The sequence below is a fragment of the Neolamprologus multifasciatus genome, chromosome 14 (assembly GCF_963576455.1).
Source record: "Neolamprologus multifasciatus chromosome 14, fNeoMul1.2, whole genome shotgun sequence".
NCBI lineage: Eukaryota > Metazoa > Chordata > Actinopteri > Cichliformes > Cichlidae > Neolamprologus > Neolamprologus multifasciatus.
The window spans coordinates 14,139,195-14,158,371 of NC_140452.1; the positions used below are offsets into that span (position 1 = coordinate 14,139,195).

Genomic DNA, 19,177 nt, shown 5'->3' on the forward strand with positions numbered 1-19,177 from the left:
CCATAAAGACATAGCCCAGAAGTGTTTTTCACAGTACAAAATGAGTCATACTTATAGGGAGCATGGGATTTTAGAATACTCATGTGCTTGAGCAACATTATGGCTTCATTTAATATATAACATACTGTAGCTATTGTAGGACTATCACAATTCTGACACACTCAGATATGATAATCTAGTGTTTTTTAAATATTAAGGTCTAAGTAGCTTTCATTTTTTTTTACATTGTATTATACTAGGGGTGGGTTTTGAGAATCGATTTATTGATTCTGGCTTGGATAACGTGATATCGATTCATTAAAATCCTGAATTGATTTTTTGAATATTAATTTATTTTGCCCGAAACGCCAGAATCTCAGGTTAAACCTCACAACATTTCAAGAACCACCAAACAGCTAAAACAGTAAATGAGAGCAAGTACACAGATTCTGCACAAAGGTGTAAACACAAAGCATGGACCCGCAGATCAGAATCGGTGAGATGTCACCTTTCTCAGCTGACGGCAGCTCGCTGATTCTGATGTTTCAGCGGGTCCGCGCTTTGTGTTCACGCCCTTTTGGCGGTGATTCTAAAGCTGTTAGTTTTATCTCTCTCCAAACAATATTGACCGAACCAGCAGCAAAAGAAGATCCAAACTACGCTTCACAAAAACATCGTCATGAATTCCCTCTGACTTTTGCTGTTTTGCTTCCACCTCGATAAAATCACACTTCATGCACAGCTCTCTCTCTCTCTCTCTCGCTCTCTCTGTACTTCAAGAACAGTTTCCCGTCTAAAAATCTGTTTTCTGCATTATTCGCTTGCTTGTTACGCACAAGTCTACCATTGTTTACAGCGCTGTCAGCCGCTGTTTTTTGCCTTTTACTTACTTCCAAAAAGAAAACCTAGTTTCTGCTGTTGAATAGGCTACTGAACAAATGTAAACTTTTTAAAATTATGCAAAATGCAAAACGCTTAGCCGTGTCTGTAATAAAACCGCTGTAACTTCAGAGGTAATGTTCATGTGTTGATTAATGGTTTTCTTTCATTTTTGATGCACTGCAGAATATTTTTATAAAATCCCAGGCCAGGAAAATCACCTTCATGTTTTTCTGTGTTTTATCTTCAGCTGCTTTGACACAAAGGCATCTGCTGTGATGCTCACACCTTTGATAATGTCTTGCGAGTGTCAGCTTCCTTTTTATAGATACAAAAATATGTAAATGTACTGATCTGAATTATAATATTTCTGACTGTCTGAGGCAAAATTTCCCAGATTTAAATCGAATCGAATCGAATCGAATCGTGGATCAAATCGATTCGGGACCTTGTGAATCGGAATCGAATCGATTCTAGAAATCAGTGACGATACCCCGCCCTATATTATACTTGATGTACCTTGGTGTCCCTAAAGTAATAAACCAGTAAAACAGTCATAATTCCTGACAGTCAGGTTGAGACAAGCTAAAGAAACTGGTTACTAGGTATTTTTGAAGGATTTTCTGAAAAACTTTTGGATTGGTGGCTTTGTGAATTTGGGGTATCCTGTGTGCGACTTTTGTTAAATCAACGGCACAAGCTACTGTGTAGCTAAATAACTGTAACACAGTAATTTCCTAACCGTTGGAATAAATAAAGCATTTTTTATATCCTATCTTGACCTTTGTGAAACAATATAATACTTGTCATTGCTTTTATGGGTTTAATTGTATTATTAATTGTTTTAATAGCTTTTACAATACATATATAGACGTGAATTATACTTCTGCGTCAGATCTACATCGTAACTTTCGCCATAACGGGAACCCCGTTTTAACCCAATGCCACAACCTTCTGTGTAACTTGGAGTGCATCTCCCAAGAAATGTCTGTATGTACTACCAGTTTGGTTGAGGCATACCACAATGACTTTGAATATCATGGAAGGTTGCAGTGTAGGGATATAAGGAGTTTCTGGTTACATGATTTAGGTAACGTGAGTTGGGATGTAAATATTCCCTGCAGAATCAAGCATGAGACTGTTACACACTGAATGCACTGTGAAAAAAAACCCAAACGAATTTCCAAATCGAAATTTGCCGTGTAACGTATGTAGACACTGAACGCGTTGCATTTTTGTGACGAATTAGTCATCAAAAAAATGCATTATGAAAAAAATTACGTCAACATAGAGGCATGATGAGCTGGTTCTGATTTTTCTTAACAATAAAACTAAGAAACTGAGATTCTGGTTCATCCAATTCTCACGAGAAGGCAGCAGTAGGGAGAATTTCGTAGTTTGATCCAGGAGTTGAAACTGTATCACGCTTTTGTACATACTGCAGGATGTAAGTAGGGCATTTTGAGGTCTTGTTGGCAGGGCTGAGATCACATCTGAAAAGGCAGAGAAATCATTTCAGAGAGCCGATTGACCCGGATCAGCATCTCGCTGTGTCTGACGTGAAAGACTAATATTTTACTATTTCCATCTCATTGTGTATTCACTACACATCCACAGAAATTCAGTGATCTGATTTGTCCGATCTGTTTAGTCAGATCCCCCCCAAGATCTAAAAAAATCTGAAAAATTGAGCTTGATTTAAAAAAATAAATAAATGTTACAAATTTGACCAGTTAAATTACATGGTTGGTGTGAACGGTTGCATTAAGAGTAGATGAGTAAGAAAAATATTTTCAACTCAACTGGCATGGATTTTATGCATCTGGTGTTTAGAGGCCCTAAGAAGCAGTGATGAAGCCTTTTTCTCCTTCATATCAGTAAACTAGTTCTAAGTCACACACGAACAGCATAGTTTCACCCATTATGGATGAGTAATGCAGACACACCTGAGCTTAGTACATAGTTGTTGCTCATTATGCCAGGGGTTCAAGACGGTACAATAAAATACTGTGAATTACTAACACAGCTTTACCACTTAATGCAATAGTAAAGCTGCAGTGCCTGTAAAGTACATAACAACAGTGGTGATTAAGCTACTGTCATTTCAATGAATTTATATTGTAACAGCCATCCAAATATTATTTATTATTTCCACCGACTTCATAAAAAAGATATACACTCACAAGCCACTCTTTAGGTATTATATTATATATAAAAGGTGCTGAAACATTCCTATGAGATTTTAGTCCATATCAACATAATAGCATAATGCAGTTAATGCAGATTTGTTTGCTGTACTCCTATAGTGTGAAACTCCTATTCAACCACATCTAACAAGATGCTATTATATATATTGTCGTTCTCAGATTACTTGAGCTTTGGGGCATGCTGCTTTATCCTTCAGGAAACAGCCATCAGAGCATGAGTACATTGTAGTTATAAAGGGATGCACACGGTCAGCAACAACACTCAGGTAGGCTGTGGGATATAAATAATGCTCAATTTGTACAAAGGGGCCTAAAGTATACCAAGAAAATATACTCGCTACAGCACCATCACCAACCTGAAGTGTTGACACACGGCAGAATGGATCTGTGTTTTTATGTTTTTTATGCCACATTGTGACCCTACCATCCAAATACCGCAGCAGAAATCGAGACTCATCCGACCGGAAAACATTTTATCAATCTTGAATTGTCACATTTTGGTGGTTCCTTATGAACTGTGGCCTCAGTTTTCTGTTCTTGGCTGTGTGGCACCCTGTGCAGTCTTCTCCTCCTATAGCTGATCTGCTCTACAGTCATTGCTTCAAGGTAGGATGTGTTGTGCATTCAAAAATGATCTTCTGCATATCTTGGACAACAAGTTGTTATTTGAGTTACTGTTGCCTTCCTGTCAGCTTGAAGCAGTGCAGCCCTTTTTGTCTGACCTCTGGCACCACCAAGGAATTTTTAACCAGAAAAAAGCAGAGCCTATAACCAGATATCTTGATGCTGCTACTAAAATAAAACTATACATATTTGATTTTAACAGAGACATGTATGCTCCCTGGCTTGTTTGGAAAAACTATGCAAAATTATACACTGGTATCCTAGGTACCAGCAGTGTTGGGAAGGTTACTTTTAAAATGTATTCCATTACAGATTACAGAATACATGCCCCAAAATGTATTCTGTAACGTATTCCGTTATGTTACTTAATGAGAGTAACGTATTCTGAATACTTTGGATTACTTAATATATTATCATGCTTTTTACAACTACGTGAATGTACTATTGCTGTGTGATTTATTACTGTTACTGAAGGTCCGCGGCTCCGAACCGTAGTAAAGGGACCTCTGGCTAATACGTAGGGTTCTGTGTCGGGCTAGTAGCAGTGTTGCCAACTCCTCAGTAAGGAAAATCGCTATTGGTTGTCCTAAAAGTCGCTAGAAGTCGCTAAATGACGTCATCACCTAATTTGCATAATTGGTCATGCTAATGTAATTGTAACCTACGCTGCTGGAGAGAGAAATAACATCGTGGAAGAGACAAAGTGAGCAAAAAACGTCCTAAATGCAGTTAGAATTTATTTAGAACTACAAATTAAATTTCTTTTAGCAATTATTGTTTTTTGTAATGACACAATTCCAACCCTGCTCCTTTACCCGGGCTTGGACCGGCAAAAGTGACCCGAAATAGGCACTCTGGTGGAGTTACTGTGTGTGTGTGTGTGTGTGTGTGTGTTTATAAGTAGTTTTAAACCTGATCCACAAAACAGCATAACAGTAAAAGAAGAACTGACTGCGTTACAGCACCCGCTGCTTGTTGAGAGTAGAAGCAATATGCGCTTTCACGTCTTTTTTTAGGTCTGAAAACTCGCTAAATATAGCGACAAAGTCGCTAAGTTGGCAACACTGGCTAGTAGCCGAAAACTAGCTTTACTTTGTTGTCTGGGTCAACCTTGCTTGCGAGAGACAGAGAGAGGCGTTGAAACGCTGCTCCAACGGAACTTATTGTTTCGGAGGAAAACAGGAACACTGTGTACAGTCGAGTCTTAATAGCTTACTTACAACTGGGCTCCTCAGGCACTTTTCTTGGCTGCAGTGGTTATTATTATATTTACATGCTTCTAGCTCCCGTTTTTGCTCGATGATAACTCCTACTTTTCCACTCTCATTTTTCTCCGTATTTGCGCCCACAGACACATAACGGGTATGGCAGTCCATTCTCCCTGCAGCACTGACTACACTGCCCATGAGGCTACATTCTTTAGAGCTATGCCTGTAGCATTCTGCCTATTAGCTTAGCACAACAACAACAAAAAGGCACTCTCTCACCCAGAAAACACGCAGAGAGAGCATCACCCTGTAACCATGGCAACCGTAACGCTGCCACCTGGAACACCAGATCATAGCTGTCAAGCAAAACCCAAACAATCCTGACCCACCACAATATGAAACAGGAAAGTACCGCTGTGTAATCCATTTATTTCAACAAACGGTAACTGTAACGGAATACAGTTACTCATATTTTGTATTTTAAATACGTAACGGCGGTACATGTATTCCGTTACTCCCCAACACTGGGTACCAGACAAGCAGACAAACAAAAAGTTACTATTATAATAAACATAACATAACATTAAAGGGATGTTGTACAAACTGCATGTATGCTTTAATTGACACAATGTTTGGTAGAGGTTATAAAACGTATCACTGTCTTTTCTCAGGAAAAATAGCATTCCTAAATCCTGACAAATACAGCAGTCAGACAAATAACTTTTTTTATTTGTTTGACTGCTGAAGCCAATGGGCACTTGCACTTGTCAGCTGTCACCTTCATCTGATAAAAGCAATGACCCTTGCAGATCCTGCTGATCCCTATCTTTCAGTGAGTGCAAAATCAGTCACACTCATTGTTGCTGAAAGGCCTGCACCTGCTGTATTTCAGGGAGCTCCAGAGCAATGCCATCGGTGATCGTTTCAGGTCTTAACACCACCTTCATGATAACATCAACAAAGGAGGCCATTCACAGCCATTCTATACTTGAACAAAGAACAAAAAGTCAAACATTCCTGTTACCTTGTCTTTATTATGACGTGTGTTTTAAACTACTAGACTGTACGTTTACTTTAATGGAGATCACCTTTCTGTAATAAGCTACTCTAAATTATTATGCAGTATGCCTACAAAGGACACGTACATGGATTTGAGACAAGGGACTTAACGTGCAAACAAAACAACAACAGAGGTGAAGGTGAGGCTAAAGGAGGATGACACGTTTCGAGTTAACAGAGGTGAGATCTGGAGAAACAAACACTGGGGAAACACTGAAAACCTATCCACTTGTATTAGGCTGTTGGGCTGACACTGTGCAGGGCACAATATATGCAAATCTTGTGGGGCTTTGTCGGCAGCCTCTGGACAATGGTGTGAAAAATTAATTAGAATAACATACAGTAAGTAGGTGAGACATTCGTGGGTGCTCAAGTAGATGGACATGATTAGCCATAGCCTGTAAGATTAATGAAGACCTTCATAGGAAGATTATATTGACTGAAGCTGATTATGCTTGAGACCATTTATTCAGTGGAATATCATTACAGATAGAACAATCCATACATCATATGCAACCTCACTTCACCTCATATCACAGTGGACTACTTACTAAAACCCAGTCTTTTTTCATGATCCTTGGCGTACGATGGGGATTGTATGAGTTGCTTCAACCTTGCCACAGTAACAATGAATCCGCAATGGTACTGTATGATTTATGGTATTAATGTGTCATACCTCCTGATGGAAAGTGTGGGAGTAAATTCAGTATGCTGCTTGTACTTGTTCCTTTTTTTTTCTTAACATAAAATTCATATTGACGATGCATAATAATCCGACAAAAAAAAAGAGAAAAAGTCAGAGGTTATACGTTTTCTTTATCCTGATGGTTGGACCAAAAATAGACTCCACTGTCACGCATTTGCAGAACTTAAAATGCAGACTCTGTAGACAATCGAACAAACTGGAAACACTTTTATTCAAACTGATGGAAAATCCGAAAATACAAATAGCAAGGTTCATATAGGACTCGACGATTCGGGCAGGGATGACACAAGGAGCAAAAACAGACACTGTGACACAAACTAAGGGAAAGACACCATTATATATATATACACAAGAAGTGAACACAGCTAGTGTAAGGAAACATAGGTGGAAATGAAATGAAATACAAAGCACAAGAGACATTGAAAATAAAAGAGGAATTAACAAATAGGAAACACAAGTAAGTTAAAACAACATGTTCAAGGTGTGATGGTGAAGTCCAACATGTTGAAATTAATTAATCTTGAAACATTTTAAACTGATCAAATAATGTACAGGAAACACAGGAACATGACATCCACATTCCTTGTACTCAACACGGTTTAAATGTACCAGGTTAGCACAAGTTTGTGATTACTGATGACTGCTTTTCCTGTACACTGACTAACAGACCATGACTTTTGGATTATTGGAATGCTAGGCTAGTGGGAGATGCAGTTATGGCATGGGGGTGTCACTTTTTATAACAACTCCATATTTTAAAGTTTATTTTTCAAGGTATACAATTACAGCAATATATATTCATTGCATGGTCCGGCTCTGTGTACAGCATGCAAATACTCATTCGTTTCCCCACACACAGCCATATTTCTGTCATTTGACTCTTTTGCCCTTGGTGAAAATTACTTCATGCATCACTTATACGGCACTACACATCTATATTCCCTGCAACCCACTTTTAATATTGAGATACCTCTGAGTTAACCAAGGAAAAGCTGAATTACCATTCCACACTTAACACTCCAAGAAATATTATATTTCAATCACTGGTGGACTGAGGTGGAAAAAAAAGAAAAAAAAATGGCTTCAGACATTATGCCTGCCCAACCCACTTTGTTAGTGCCCTCTCCCTTCTATGTGATTTAAATATCTACAGAATAAAAGGACTGGACAACGAAGAGAGGCACAGGGGAAAGTAAAATAGAATGGAGCAACTACTGTCTTCAAACTGAGTATTTTCTGTTCTCATGGAGAACAGTGGGTCAAAAATCCATTATACAAACCATTGTGTCAAAAGTATTATACTAGACAAAGACAGCATCACACCCGTGGGAACAGCTGCTCACGGCTCCTACTGCTGATAATATTGAAAACCAGTTTGAAGTGTGGCACTCTTACTAAAATGTGACACATCTCTGATAGTTGTCGCAGTGCTGTTCTGACTAAAGTGGAGAACTACAACTCTCTCTCTCCATATATATATATATATATATATATATATATATATACATTACAACATTAGTCAAATACGTGTTGTATAAATTGAACAGCTCTTCCTCAGAGTCCACATATGGAAGATTCAACTTCAACGTCATTATGAGCCAAACTATTTGTGGTATCACAGTTTTCAGGTAACAACAATTTGCAACAAATTTGCAACAATTGGACTCTATTCATTTCAGCTACCTTCAAGACAAAAATTTGTGTTAATGTATGGATGGATGAATGATGAAAAGAAGTCCCTTGAAAAGTTTGGATTAAGAAGAATGAAGGCAAACAAATTTAAAAACTTGTCATTGTCAAACAACAATATCTGCCCCAAATATTTGGATTTGGGTATTCTGAGTTAAAGCTCTGTCCTCCTGGAGTCCCCAACTAAATGGAGCTGGTCTCACAAACTGAATTCGTGATTTTAGGATGTTATTCAGGTTGCAAAACAATGTCTTGACTCAATATTACTACCCCCATATTTTGGCTCAAGACAATGTGTTTACTGGTTTATGCTTTACAGATGCTATAATTCATACATTTTGGTTGTTTTTGTATTTTTCTCTATTTGTATTTGGCATATGTGTTTTCTGTAATTTAGATGTTTCTATTCGTGTGTGTGTGTGTGTGTGTGTGTGTGTGTGTGTGTGTGTGCGTGCACTACCACTCTGTTGATAGTATTGCTGCCTATTGTAGCCTATACACACATGCAAAAGACAATTTAATCTAAAGTCATATCATGCTGTTAAATAAAGGTTAAAGAAAATGAAAAATATGCACATGCACAACAGTAGGTGTCTTATTTTTAGATTTGTATGCAATCATAAAATACTTTTGTTTACACTGTGATAAATCTCCTGGCATTGTCATTCAACTAAATCACACAAGAAAGAAACACAGACTGCATTTCCTGTATCCAATTTTCAGCTGAATTGCATAGATATGTTCAGTGAATACTGCAGTCATCAGTGTAGGAGAATTGATGACATTCTTTGTATTTCCTTCTTTCTATGTCGCTATATGTGTAGTGCAAAAAATACCAAGTTAAAAATAATATAGCAAAAATATATATTTAAATACTTGAGTTTGTTGTACCTAACAGTATATGTGAACATATGTTCACCTATAATCCAGAAGGAGAAACAACCTTGCATTCTTTTTTTCTGAAAGGAAGCTAGTTTACAAAGCAGGAAGACAACAGAAGTCATTGTAGTAGTACTGAGATGAGACACCCATAATGAGCAAGCAGAGCAAATTCTGTCAACTGTACACATCTAAGGAACCAGGAAACCAAATCCTGAGATCGAAAATCAATGGACAGAATTGGCTCAACTGAAACAAATTAACTACACAAGCCGCTAAGTCCCTGTTCATAAACTTGATAAATTGTTGAAGTCTTGACAAACAGAAAAAGAATTACTAAAAACTCTTCTCTTTTCCACAGTAACTTCCTGTCAGCTAATTTGAAAAAGTCCAAGTCACAGTTACTTAATAGTGGAATTTCTGTTAGTACTGATATCTTCTTACCACCTTCATACATACACCAATACCTTGTAGTATTGTTTTCATTGGGAATTTGTGCCAAATGTACTACTACTACTATAAGATTCGGTTCATTGTTAAGTCCCATAGTAGACCTTAGTGAACCAGTCTGTTGACTCTCCAAGCAGTTTTCCTATTTCTCTATTCATGTTTGAAAAATCAGAATCTTCTATAGCAGCTGTGGCCTGTTCTGTTATCGCACATAAAGCAAAGAGACACCCACATAGAGACACACAAGCCATTTATGAGAAATTTCTTAAGTGCTCATGTTGAGCTGAAAAGCTTTCAATAGTCACTGCACTTTGCAGTGATTCTTCTTGTGAATTTACTGAGACCATTGTTTTCAAAGGTTTTAAATGGGATTCAAAAGTATTGTAAAAGCATTGCATTTAAAAGTTGAAAATTGGACACTTTGTGACGAAAAACAGCTTGATTAAAAACTAACTCAAAATTGTCAGTCATCAGCTTTACCATCTCCTTCACACATTCCCACAGTATGCATTGCTTTTACAAAATCCCTGGGGAAGCAATGATTACAGTTTACAGACAGCAGTTCAAAATGCTTATGATTAGACTACATCAAACCTTATGGTGCTTTTGAAATACAAGCTCAGGCCTGTCAGCTGATGGAGTTCAAGCTCACATTACCACTGGAGGCTTGTTAGGCAGCTTCCTTGCTAATACCAGTAGCAGAGGTTTGGGAGCCCACACTTTGGCTTTCTTGAACAGCATACAGTAGTTGCAGGGATGTTAACATTTTCAAATTGTGGTAAAGGTCTGGTTTGCTGTAATGTTAATGCAGCACTGTGGATAATTGGCATTCTGTGGTACAAACTGTACTGTCTACAAAAAACCATGTGTAATAGATTTATGTCAATATATAAAATAAAATATATTCACAATCTAATGAATGCAAAAAAGTGGGCAACAATCAAAGGTATAAAAGAAATTTCCTATGTGACAGTCCCAAGAAATGAATTTTAATGTTAAATTTTTTTTATTGAATAATAATTCAAACGTTTTTTCCCCCCACAGAATTATATTTAGTGCTCCTATGCAAATACTTAAAAAGTACCCTGTGAAAAATCATTAACCAAGAAATATAATCAGTCCAAGACAGTGGAGTGGGAGTCTGTCTGACCACAAGATTAAAGGCTCTCTGGAGAGGGAGCTGAGTGATATCAAGGACCATCACAGAGGCAACTTGTCCAGCCAGCCCGTTGGTGGGAAAATGAGAGGAAGTGGGTTGGAGCTAGACATTTTTGAATTTGTCACCAAATTGACCATTAATATATCTGAGTGGCCCACCCTAAATTCTGTCTGTGGCAAATGTGGGCTAACAACACACGATACTGAATCAGGAATAGTTGCCTGAACAACAATGGTTGTTTTATACAGGATGAGCAATTTTCATTAGAACCATAAAATGAGAAAAGTGAAAAGAAAGATTTGTGGGGGGGTTTTCTTTGTTGCTTCATGTCACTTCTATACAAGTTAAATAATTTTTTTGGCAGCTAAAAATAAATTATATCTTGCTCTGTTCCTTTGTATGCCCACAATTTATTCAGAAGCAAACAGCCCCAAGAGACAATGTTTAAAACTCAAGAAACAGTTGTTTCCATTTATTATTATGGTTTAACAAGCAGACCAGTGAGGTCAGTGCAGCTTCTCTGACTTCCATAAATGAAGCTCAGAGAAAGGCCCAGAGTGCACAAACCCTTCTCTGGTGGGTTGAAAGAACTGTTAAAAGGGCAGAATCCATTAGACCGGCAAATCCATGTTCTAGACTGACAGAGGGAGTCGCTTGATCCGTAACTTGAAATTTTGCGCTCACTGCTAAACACACTGGTGAAGATGTAGCATGGGAAGATAATGGATACCAGACAGATAAAGCGGAGCACTGGTATGTTGAAACTAATTACTACTGAGCCAGTTAAGCTTGCCTGATACTTTAAAGGTACTTGGATATACATTCGTGTTACGTAAATTTACTTTTATTCTTTCTTTATTAATTAGGTAGAAAGGTATGTATAAATAAAAACTTGGTAATGAGTAATTACTTTGTACAGCAACCACAGAAGGTGTGCAAAGGTGTTCCCAATGTTATCTCCTTTAGAAACCAAGAAGAACCTGGCACATAACTTCTTGGATTTAAATACAAAACGTGTCTTTTTAAAGATGTGAAAGTGAAATAAATATCCCCCATATTTGACACCGATAAATTAATGAATAAATAAATTCTCCTACATGTGGCACATTTATCCCCGGCAAGTTATCATTTTAGATATTACTGTATAATTTTATTTTTCAATATTAATACTTTAAATTATTCTGTACATCTTTTCTTAATAGTCTCTTTAATAGTCTCTAAACACTAGCTCTTGAATTTCTTACCTGAAAGGCCACTGATGACAGACAGGAGGAGGAATGGTTTCCATGGTGACCCCATACTTGTTGAAGAGGTCCCTTCTGCAAGAATGTTAGCAGGTCTGCTTCTTCATTAAAGCTGCGCCTACAAACATTAGGAAACAAATCAGTTGGTGGGAGGATGTACCTCTGTTTATCACATACAACCAGAAGCACCCTGTAGAACACAACAGCTGTCAATCAAAAATCCCTGTGAAAATCTCACTGAATAGAGTGTGCATTTATTTTCTTATCACGTGATCACAGGGATGTTTCACACCACACAATCTGGACTTCAGGGGGGTTACACATGACAAGATTGCTCCCACTCCATAATTTGATGCAAAATTTATACAGTGGGCAAGACTACTATCCCATCCTGGGCTCTTCACACCCTCTCTAATTGCATGCAGTCTATCACGGCTATTAAATTCCCATTATACCACAGAACTGCTGTACATCTTGTACTGAGAAAAATCCAACATGCATCATGTAATCAGATATTGACTGACACCAACTTGGCTACTGAAGTGACAAATGCATGCTGCAGTTACACAGTGTGAATAGTTTGTGAATAGCAACAACATCCTTGAAATTTCACGATAAAGAATGTTTTGCAGCTACAATATATAAAGGACTCTTTGAAAGCACTACATGCGCCTTTTACTTAACTCCTTTGCTTAACGCTTAATAGGAGCGCGTTTTATAAGTCTGTAATTATTTTCAACTGTATTTAGCTTATTATATTAGAGAGAAAAGAGGCTTTTTTGTTAACAAAACAAACCTTATAAACCAATTCTTATACACAAAATTCAAAGACCAGCTAAATCTATTTTAATCTTCTAACTAAAATACACAATAATATGTGAATAGTAATAATTGTGTCATCTGCAGGTGATTTAACACCAGATTCTCCACAAACAGGTGACGCAACACAGCAGAGAGCTGACCATCATCCAGCGCTTTGCCCCAGCTGCATTGTGAACAGCTCTCTGCACCAACTTTTCATGGCACTATGATATCATCACATCTAGCCAGGATTATGACTTACAGCCATTGAGTCATAATTCCACAGATGGTAGCTTCGCACCATTGGCTTCTCATCCAAGCACATCCACTTAACGTCTGAACCAGCGGTTCCTCTCGTACTGAGCGTTTTACTACTCCAAAACACATCGTCAGTAGAGTAAATCTGACCTACCTTAAGACGGTAAAAGCCCAAGCTCACCTTTCTCTTTTCAGTGGGTGAATATTCAAACAATAGATTGATAATGCAGAGCAAACTGGGGCATTACTGCATTATGGGATGTGACACAATAATTGTTTAATCTCAGTTATCTTGTTTTTATAATTGTTGGAAGCCAAAGTGGTAATGGAAAATTAAATTTTAATTACAAACCCAGTCTTGGACTAATGGTGGTATAGTTGCATGAGGAGTGACATGAAGGTTATCTCCTGTAGACTTGTTCAAACTTAGTGCTTGCTTTGCTGGATTTATTAAAATATCATTCCCAATGCATTTTTTTTAACAAATAAACATTCGTGGTTCAGCAAACCAGTAAACATAAAAAAATAAAATAAAAATACTGGAGTATGTTTCATTCCTGCACAAAAGTCATTTTTTTTCCATTCAGTACCATCAGTTATAAGTTAAGCGTAAAACATGATCACAGTAGCAAACACTAATAAAATATCCACTGCACCTCAACTTACGGATGAGTCTACAGTGCTAACAGGATATATATTGCATAATATACAGTTTTTGTGTGCCTGTGCTTTGAAAAGAATAAGGTTTGCTGACCTTGTTATTCATGCTCATTGTCAATAATCTCTATATTAAAAAGTGGTATTTCTCCAGTTATCTGACAGGAGTGCATTCATTTAAAATATATTTTTTTATTTTGCTCTTTTCCACTTTTATCTCAGTGACAGTGTCTCTTATCTTTATTTAAGTCTGTGTCATTTAGATCATTAACACAGCTGCACAGACAGCTCTGAGGGTTGAGGGAAGCATGTCCAGATCCAGAAGTTATGTCACATTCATTATTTATCCGTCCTTGTCTTTGCTTCACCTCATTCCCTCCCCTGCAATGCACAATGCAGCAGCAGTACTGCTGGGTTAAATAATTAGTAACACAGAAATTAGGCTGTTATTTAGAGAGAGAAAGAGAGAAAAACATAAGGAAATAAAAGAGAAAGAAGAAAGCAAGGTAAACAGATTATTCTTACTTGTAATATATGCAGGGTTTTTTTTGTCTGCAGCTTGTTCACTGCACACAATCAGCTAGCTTCCCTATAAATAAGGCACCTGTAAAGTTTTTTCTTTTCTTTACAGGTGAAAAAAAAATGTCAAACTCAAAATGAGGAATATGTTTTTATGTTCCTATTTCTTAGCCATTTCTTATTTCTTTCCACGCTTGGTAATATAAAAAATAATAATAAATTAAATAGCTGATTGTATGCTGTCTAGACAGTTGTCTGCACAGGCTGTTGAAAATTTCTCTTCTTTTTGGAAAAAAAGTGTTCACCCTCCTTCACCTCACTCTGACCTTTTGTGCATCTCACATGAATACAAGGGAGTAAAAATAGATCATACAAAAGCAGCGTAAGAGAACATGAGCAGAAGGATTCTGCATACATTAAAACACAGAAAATCACCTAAGACAGCCGAGCAGTTTCTCATTGACACACAAACTCCTGGACACGCGTTGGACTGAACTACTCCCACCTTACTCCCCAGGTGATAAGTGAAACCAGAAGTGTCTTTCTTTTTTGTGGATATTAGAGGAAAAAAAGACGATACTCTGTATCAGGTTGCCTTAGTAGCAGTCTTAAGTAAACTTCATATCCCACACCATTTCACACTGCGTACACTTACATTTGCAGGTAGTGTAATAAGACTATTTAAAATATAGTGCAGTAATTCTACTAGAAAAAGGTGCGGTGCCTTTGAATACTATTCATGCTATAGCTTGTCTGGTATGTGAGCCCTGAAACTGCTTCAGTTGTAGTGAGAGTCACTGAGGAGTAAAATTCACATCAGTCCACTGCACACTTAAGCTGATGAGAGACACTGGGTTGCTTTTCCTCAAACCCGTGTACTTTCAATAGGACAGCTTCTGCTGTATGATGATGGCTGGGAATCTTACTGTGGCTGAGAGGACGTGTCTCTGGTCATTTTATCTTATGTTTTCAGTTGCAGTAGAAAACTGTTTACATTTTTTTTAATTGCTTGTGTGAGTTGTTGTTCATTTGTCCTTAATAGAATTTAGTAGAGTAGAGCTAGCACGTCATCATGGCCTATTTTAAAAGATTTCTTAAAGCGCTGATGTCTTATGAGGGAGACATAATATTGCTGTAGCGGGATATTTGGTATGTTGTACCAGAGAAACTAAAGAGTATGAGTATATGAGAAGGACATTTTTATAAATGTCCCAGTTTTAAATTCCAGCAGAGCACATTTATCTAGGCTTAGACTCTGATTAGGCAGCTGTCTGATAGCACAATGAGTTTGAAGTGTAATCCTTCAATAAGTGCAATATAAGCTAAAATGTTTCCTGGTTCTGCTGTAAGTCAGATATAAATGGCTTATTCATATTTGCGGGACGAAATAAAGATCATCACTTTAGTTTAGGCATCAAAATATACTAATGAATGAATAGGGTTCTTTAAAGAAATCTACAGTATTTAGCATCACCTGTGACCTGTGATTAACAGGAAGTGGAATGTCAATACATATATTTTTTGTCAGGTATTTGTCATTTTAAGAGATCACGGGTCCTTTTTGTATGTATCAAGTAAAGTGTGTTGGTAGTTGGACAACCTAAGGTTTAACCAACTCAACTGCTCTGTGTTTCACGAAATTCTGCCAGACATGCCATTTGTTGAATCAGCTTTCATTTTCCAGTCAACTGTAAATTTCACATGGGAGAAAAACAATTTTAGATAGCCTTTGATTCACAAGCCAATACAATGGATATTGTACAACCAGAAACTGCGCTCAAAAAAAGTAAATAATTCACAAGCATAAAATTAATGTATGCTTAATTTTACTCAAAGATTTTATTTAGCCACTCTGATCATATGCTGAAGAATTCTAAGAGTTTGTATTTTACTAAAAAACAAATATTTTGTTTTCTACATGACAAAGTGATCTACAAAAAGAGTGAATATTCAGTACTCCACAGTAGCCTGCAACTTTTCATTTATATACATTAGGGGGCTGTGGAGCTGAATCCTGCGACACTTCTGTCCAGCCGATCACAGCTTAGCTAGAGGAGCATTAATGAGGTGGTGCAGAGGTTACAACAATGTCCGCTGACAGTCCTCATTGTGATGCTTCTACTTTGTGTTTTCACAAGACGTATTCCATTAAATATGTGCAGACATTGTTTGTCAGGCTGAGTCTGAACAACACCAGTCGCAAACATTGCCTGAAAACATTCCCCAGGTAGCTATATTCTCATTAACTGCTTATTGCAGGATATTGTGGAATTTTAGACAATGAAGGACAAGCACATAATTTAGATGCTTCTGACAGCCTTCTAAAAATGGAATAAATTATGATGACTCAATTACAATGTAGCGTGACACTTATGTATTTTGACGGGACCTGTTGTTGTTGTATGCTTGTAGTTTTTTTGTCACCAGAAATATTAAGCCCCCCCCCTGAAATTCATCAATTTGCTATGGATTATTCAACAACTTGGACATGTTTCTATTCATGCTTGAAAACAATGATGTCTTGGATGTAACCTTTGTATTTTTTAACAAAGGTATTAGCACAACAAATATTGAGTCATACAGGAAAATGAAAGCCATGATGGCAAATGTGCTACCACAGATATCCAGATTGTGGTTGTAATGATCATTTTCACGCTCCCTTGCCTCACCTTGTCACCTGTTTCAATTAGCATACATTTTGTGGATCAGGAAAGGTAAGTGTACCAAATGCTGAGACCAGAAATGTAATCAGTGCCACTATAGTATATTACAGCATTTGTCACTGATAGGAACACATTCAAATACACACACACACACACACACACACACACACACACACACACACACACAAAATGTTTATTTGCTGAAATTTAACAGATGTATGCAATCAGATACATTCTCCAGCCCTGCAAAAAGCAGTGCGTAACTTGTCATCTTACTCTCTGTCTGTCAACACGCTGAATAAATAAAGTAATAAAACAACTAGGCAACATGGTGTTGGATCTTTTGTACATATACAAAGCAAATTGTAGCTGTAGTATCCAGTAGCATCTGCATCAGTAGAATATACCAACAGCAGAAGCACAAATACTCAGGACACTGGCAGCCACAAACATCTGCCTGCTACTCTGCAAACATCTGACTATAATCATGCTAAAAATATGTTTGAGAGGTGATGAGTGAAGCCACTTCACAAGTCTATGATGCTCATCTCTGCTGCACTTGCTCACTCATTTGGATACTGTCATATAAACACTTGGTGTCTATATATTATATACAGCACTATGCAAAAGTCTTGAGCCACCCTTTATTATTTTATATTTTTCAAGGAAAATGGGAAATAAGTGCAAAGATTTAATGAATAAAAAAGTATATAACGGCTTTTTTTTGCACAGTTCTAACAGGCTTCAAAGTCAGTATTTGGCATGGCCCCCTTTATTCTTCAACAAAACTCAAGAACAAGAACACAATTGTTCTTGCTTTCTTAAAAGATATCCCAAAGCTCCTTTTGCCTTTTGTTCAGCTCTTTATCAAGATGATCCCGCAATGTTTCAATAATGTTGAGGTCTGGGCTCTGGGGAGTCCAATCCATGACTGAGAGTGTTCATTATGTGTGTGTGTGTGTGTGTGTGTGTGTGTGTGTGTGTGTGTGTGTGTGACATGACAGAGCCTCCACTCCTTTACTCCTTTTCTTCTTCACTCAACCGCTTTTCTGACCTCATTTCTACATGTTGAAGATATTGTTAATTAAATATTTGATTCAAATTTAGTTCATAATTTAGTTTTTCATAAGACAGGGAACCCTTCCAGTGAGACCATGTCTGATGGGGCTTCAGTGAACGGAAGGAAGATCAACTTTAGGGTCACATGTATCTCTCAGGCAGGTCCTTTGTCAGGTCTCAGTTAAGCTATTTTCCTCAGTTTAAAGGACAAGACCTCCAGATCCTATTCATCTGCTATTGATCTTTCTTTAAAAACACTTTCTTTTGTCCTTTACTCGTCCAGTTTCCTCAGACTTTTTAAGGACATACTGCACAACATGCCAAGTTTTCAGCTAATAGCTAATAGAATCAAAGAGCTGCTAGGTACAAAAATACTTGTGTATGTTTTCTGTAATCTGTAGCAAAAATACTATTTTACACCCATCCCATTTTTCTTAGATTCAACTAAAGAAATGGGAACCAATAATGTGTTTTTGAATAATGTTGCTAGTAGCAAGGTAAAAGTAAACTATATGATTTACAATTGGTTGCTTGCTATATTGGCTGTTTTGTGTAGAGACAACAGTGGTTCATGCCTTGAGTTAGGTGCCTTTTACTGTAATTCTTGAATGATTCATAGGTCAGTGCTAAGTAGCTTAACATTATTTTGAATGTAGTCAAGTGTAAGGACCGGACTGCAAGTGATCAAAAAGTAGTCAGTGTCCAAAGAAAGACTTTGAAAGACCTTCAGAAAGCCTGTAGAACTATTTTTTAAAAATTAAGACCACTTTATAAAGTTTTTACAACTTTATAAATATGAGCAAGACTTTTGCTCATATTTAGTGGACTGAACTGATCATACTCATACTCATATTCATTTGCTCCTGTAATTATCAAAGAATGATGATGCTGAACCTTATTGTAACATTACATGTACACATTGTGATTTGGAGTGGGAAATGTATGAAAGGTAAGATTAGGTCATTATTTATTTGATTTACCATAACCATGGTTCTTAGCCTGTGTTTATTCTCGGTTCCCATGTCTACGCTGTACTTTCCCGTGTCCCACATCAGGGGTGGGCAATTCCAGGGCCCGAGGGCCGGTGTCCTGCAGGTTTTAGATCTCACCTTGGGTCAACACACCTGAATCACATGA

The 19,177-nt window shown here is 37.4% G+C and overlaps 1 protein-coding gene across 3 annotated transcripts in view; it reads right to left on the reverse strand.

Moving 5' to 3' along the window:
* The window catches only part of cntn5 (contactin 5), a 120,848-nt gene that overhangs the window by 74,297 nt on the left and 27,374 nt on the right, over nt 1–19,177 (reverse strand). For all 3 annotated transcript variants that reach the window (XM_085131036.1, XM_085131034.1, XM_085131035.1), the window contains exon 2: nt 12,084–12,201. In XM_085131036.1, coding sequence (XP_084987162.1) covers nt 12,084–12,138 — 55 coding nt within the window. In that variant the 5' untranslated portion in view covers nt 12,139–12,201. The remainder of the gene's footprint in view (nt 1–12,083; nt 12,202–19,177) is intronic.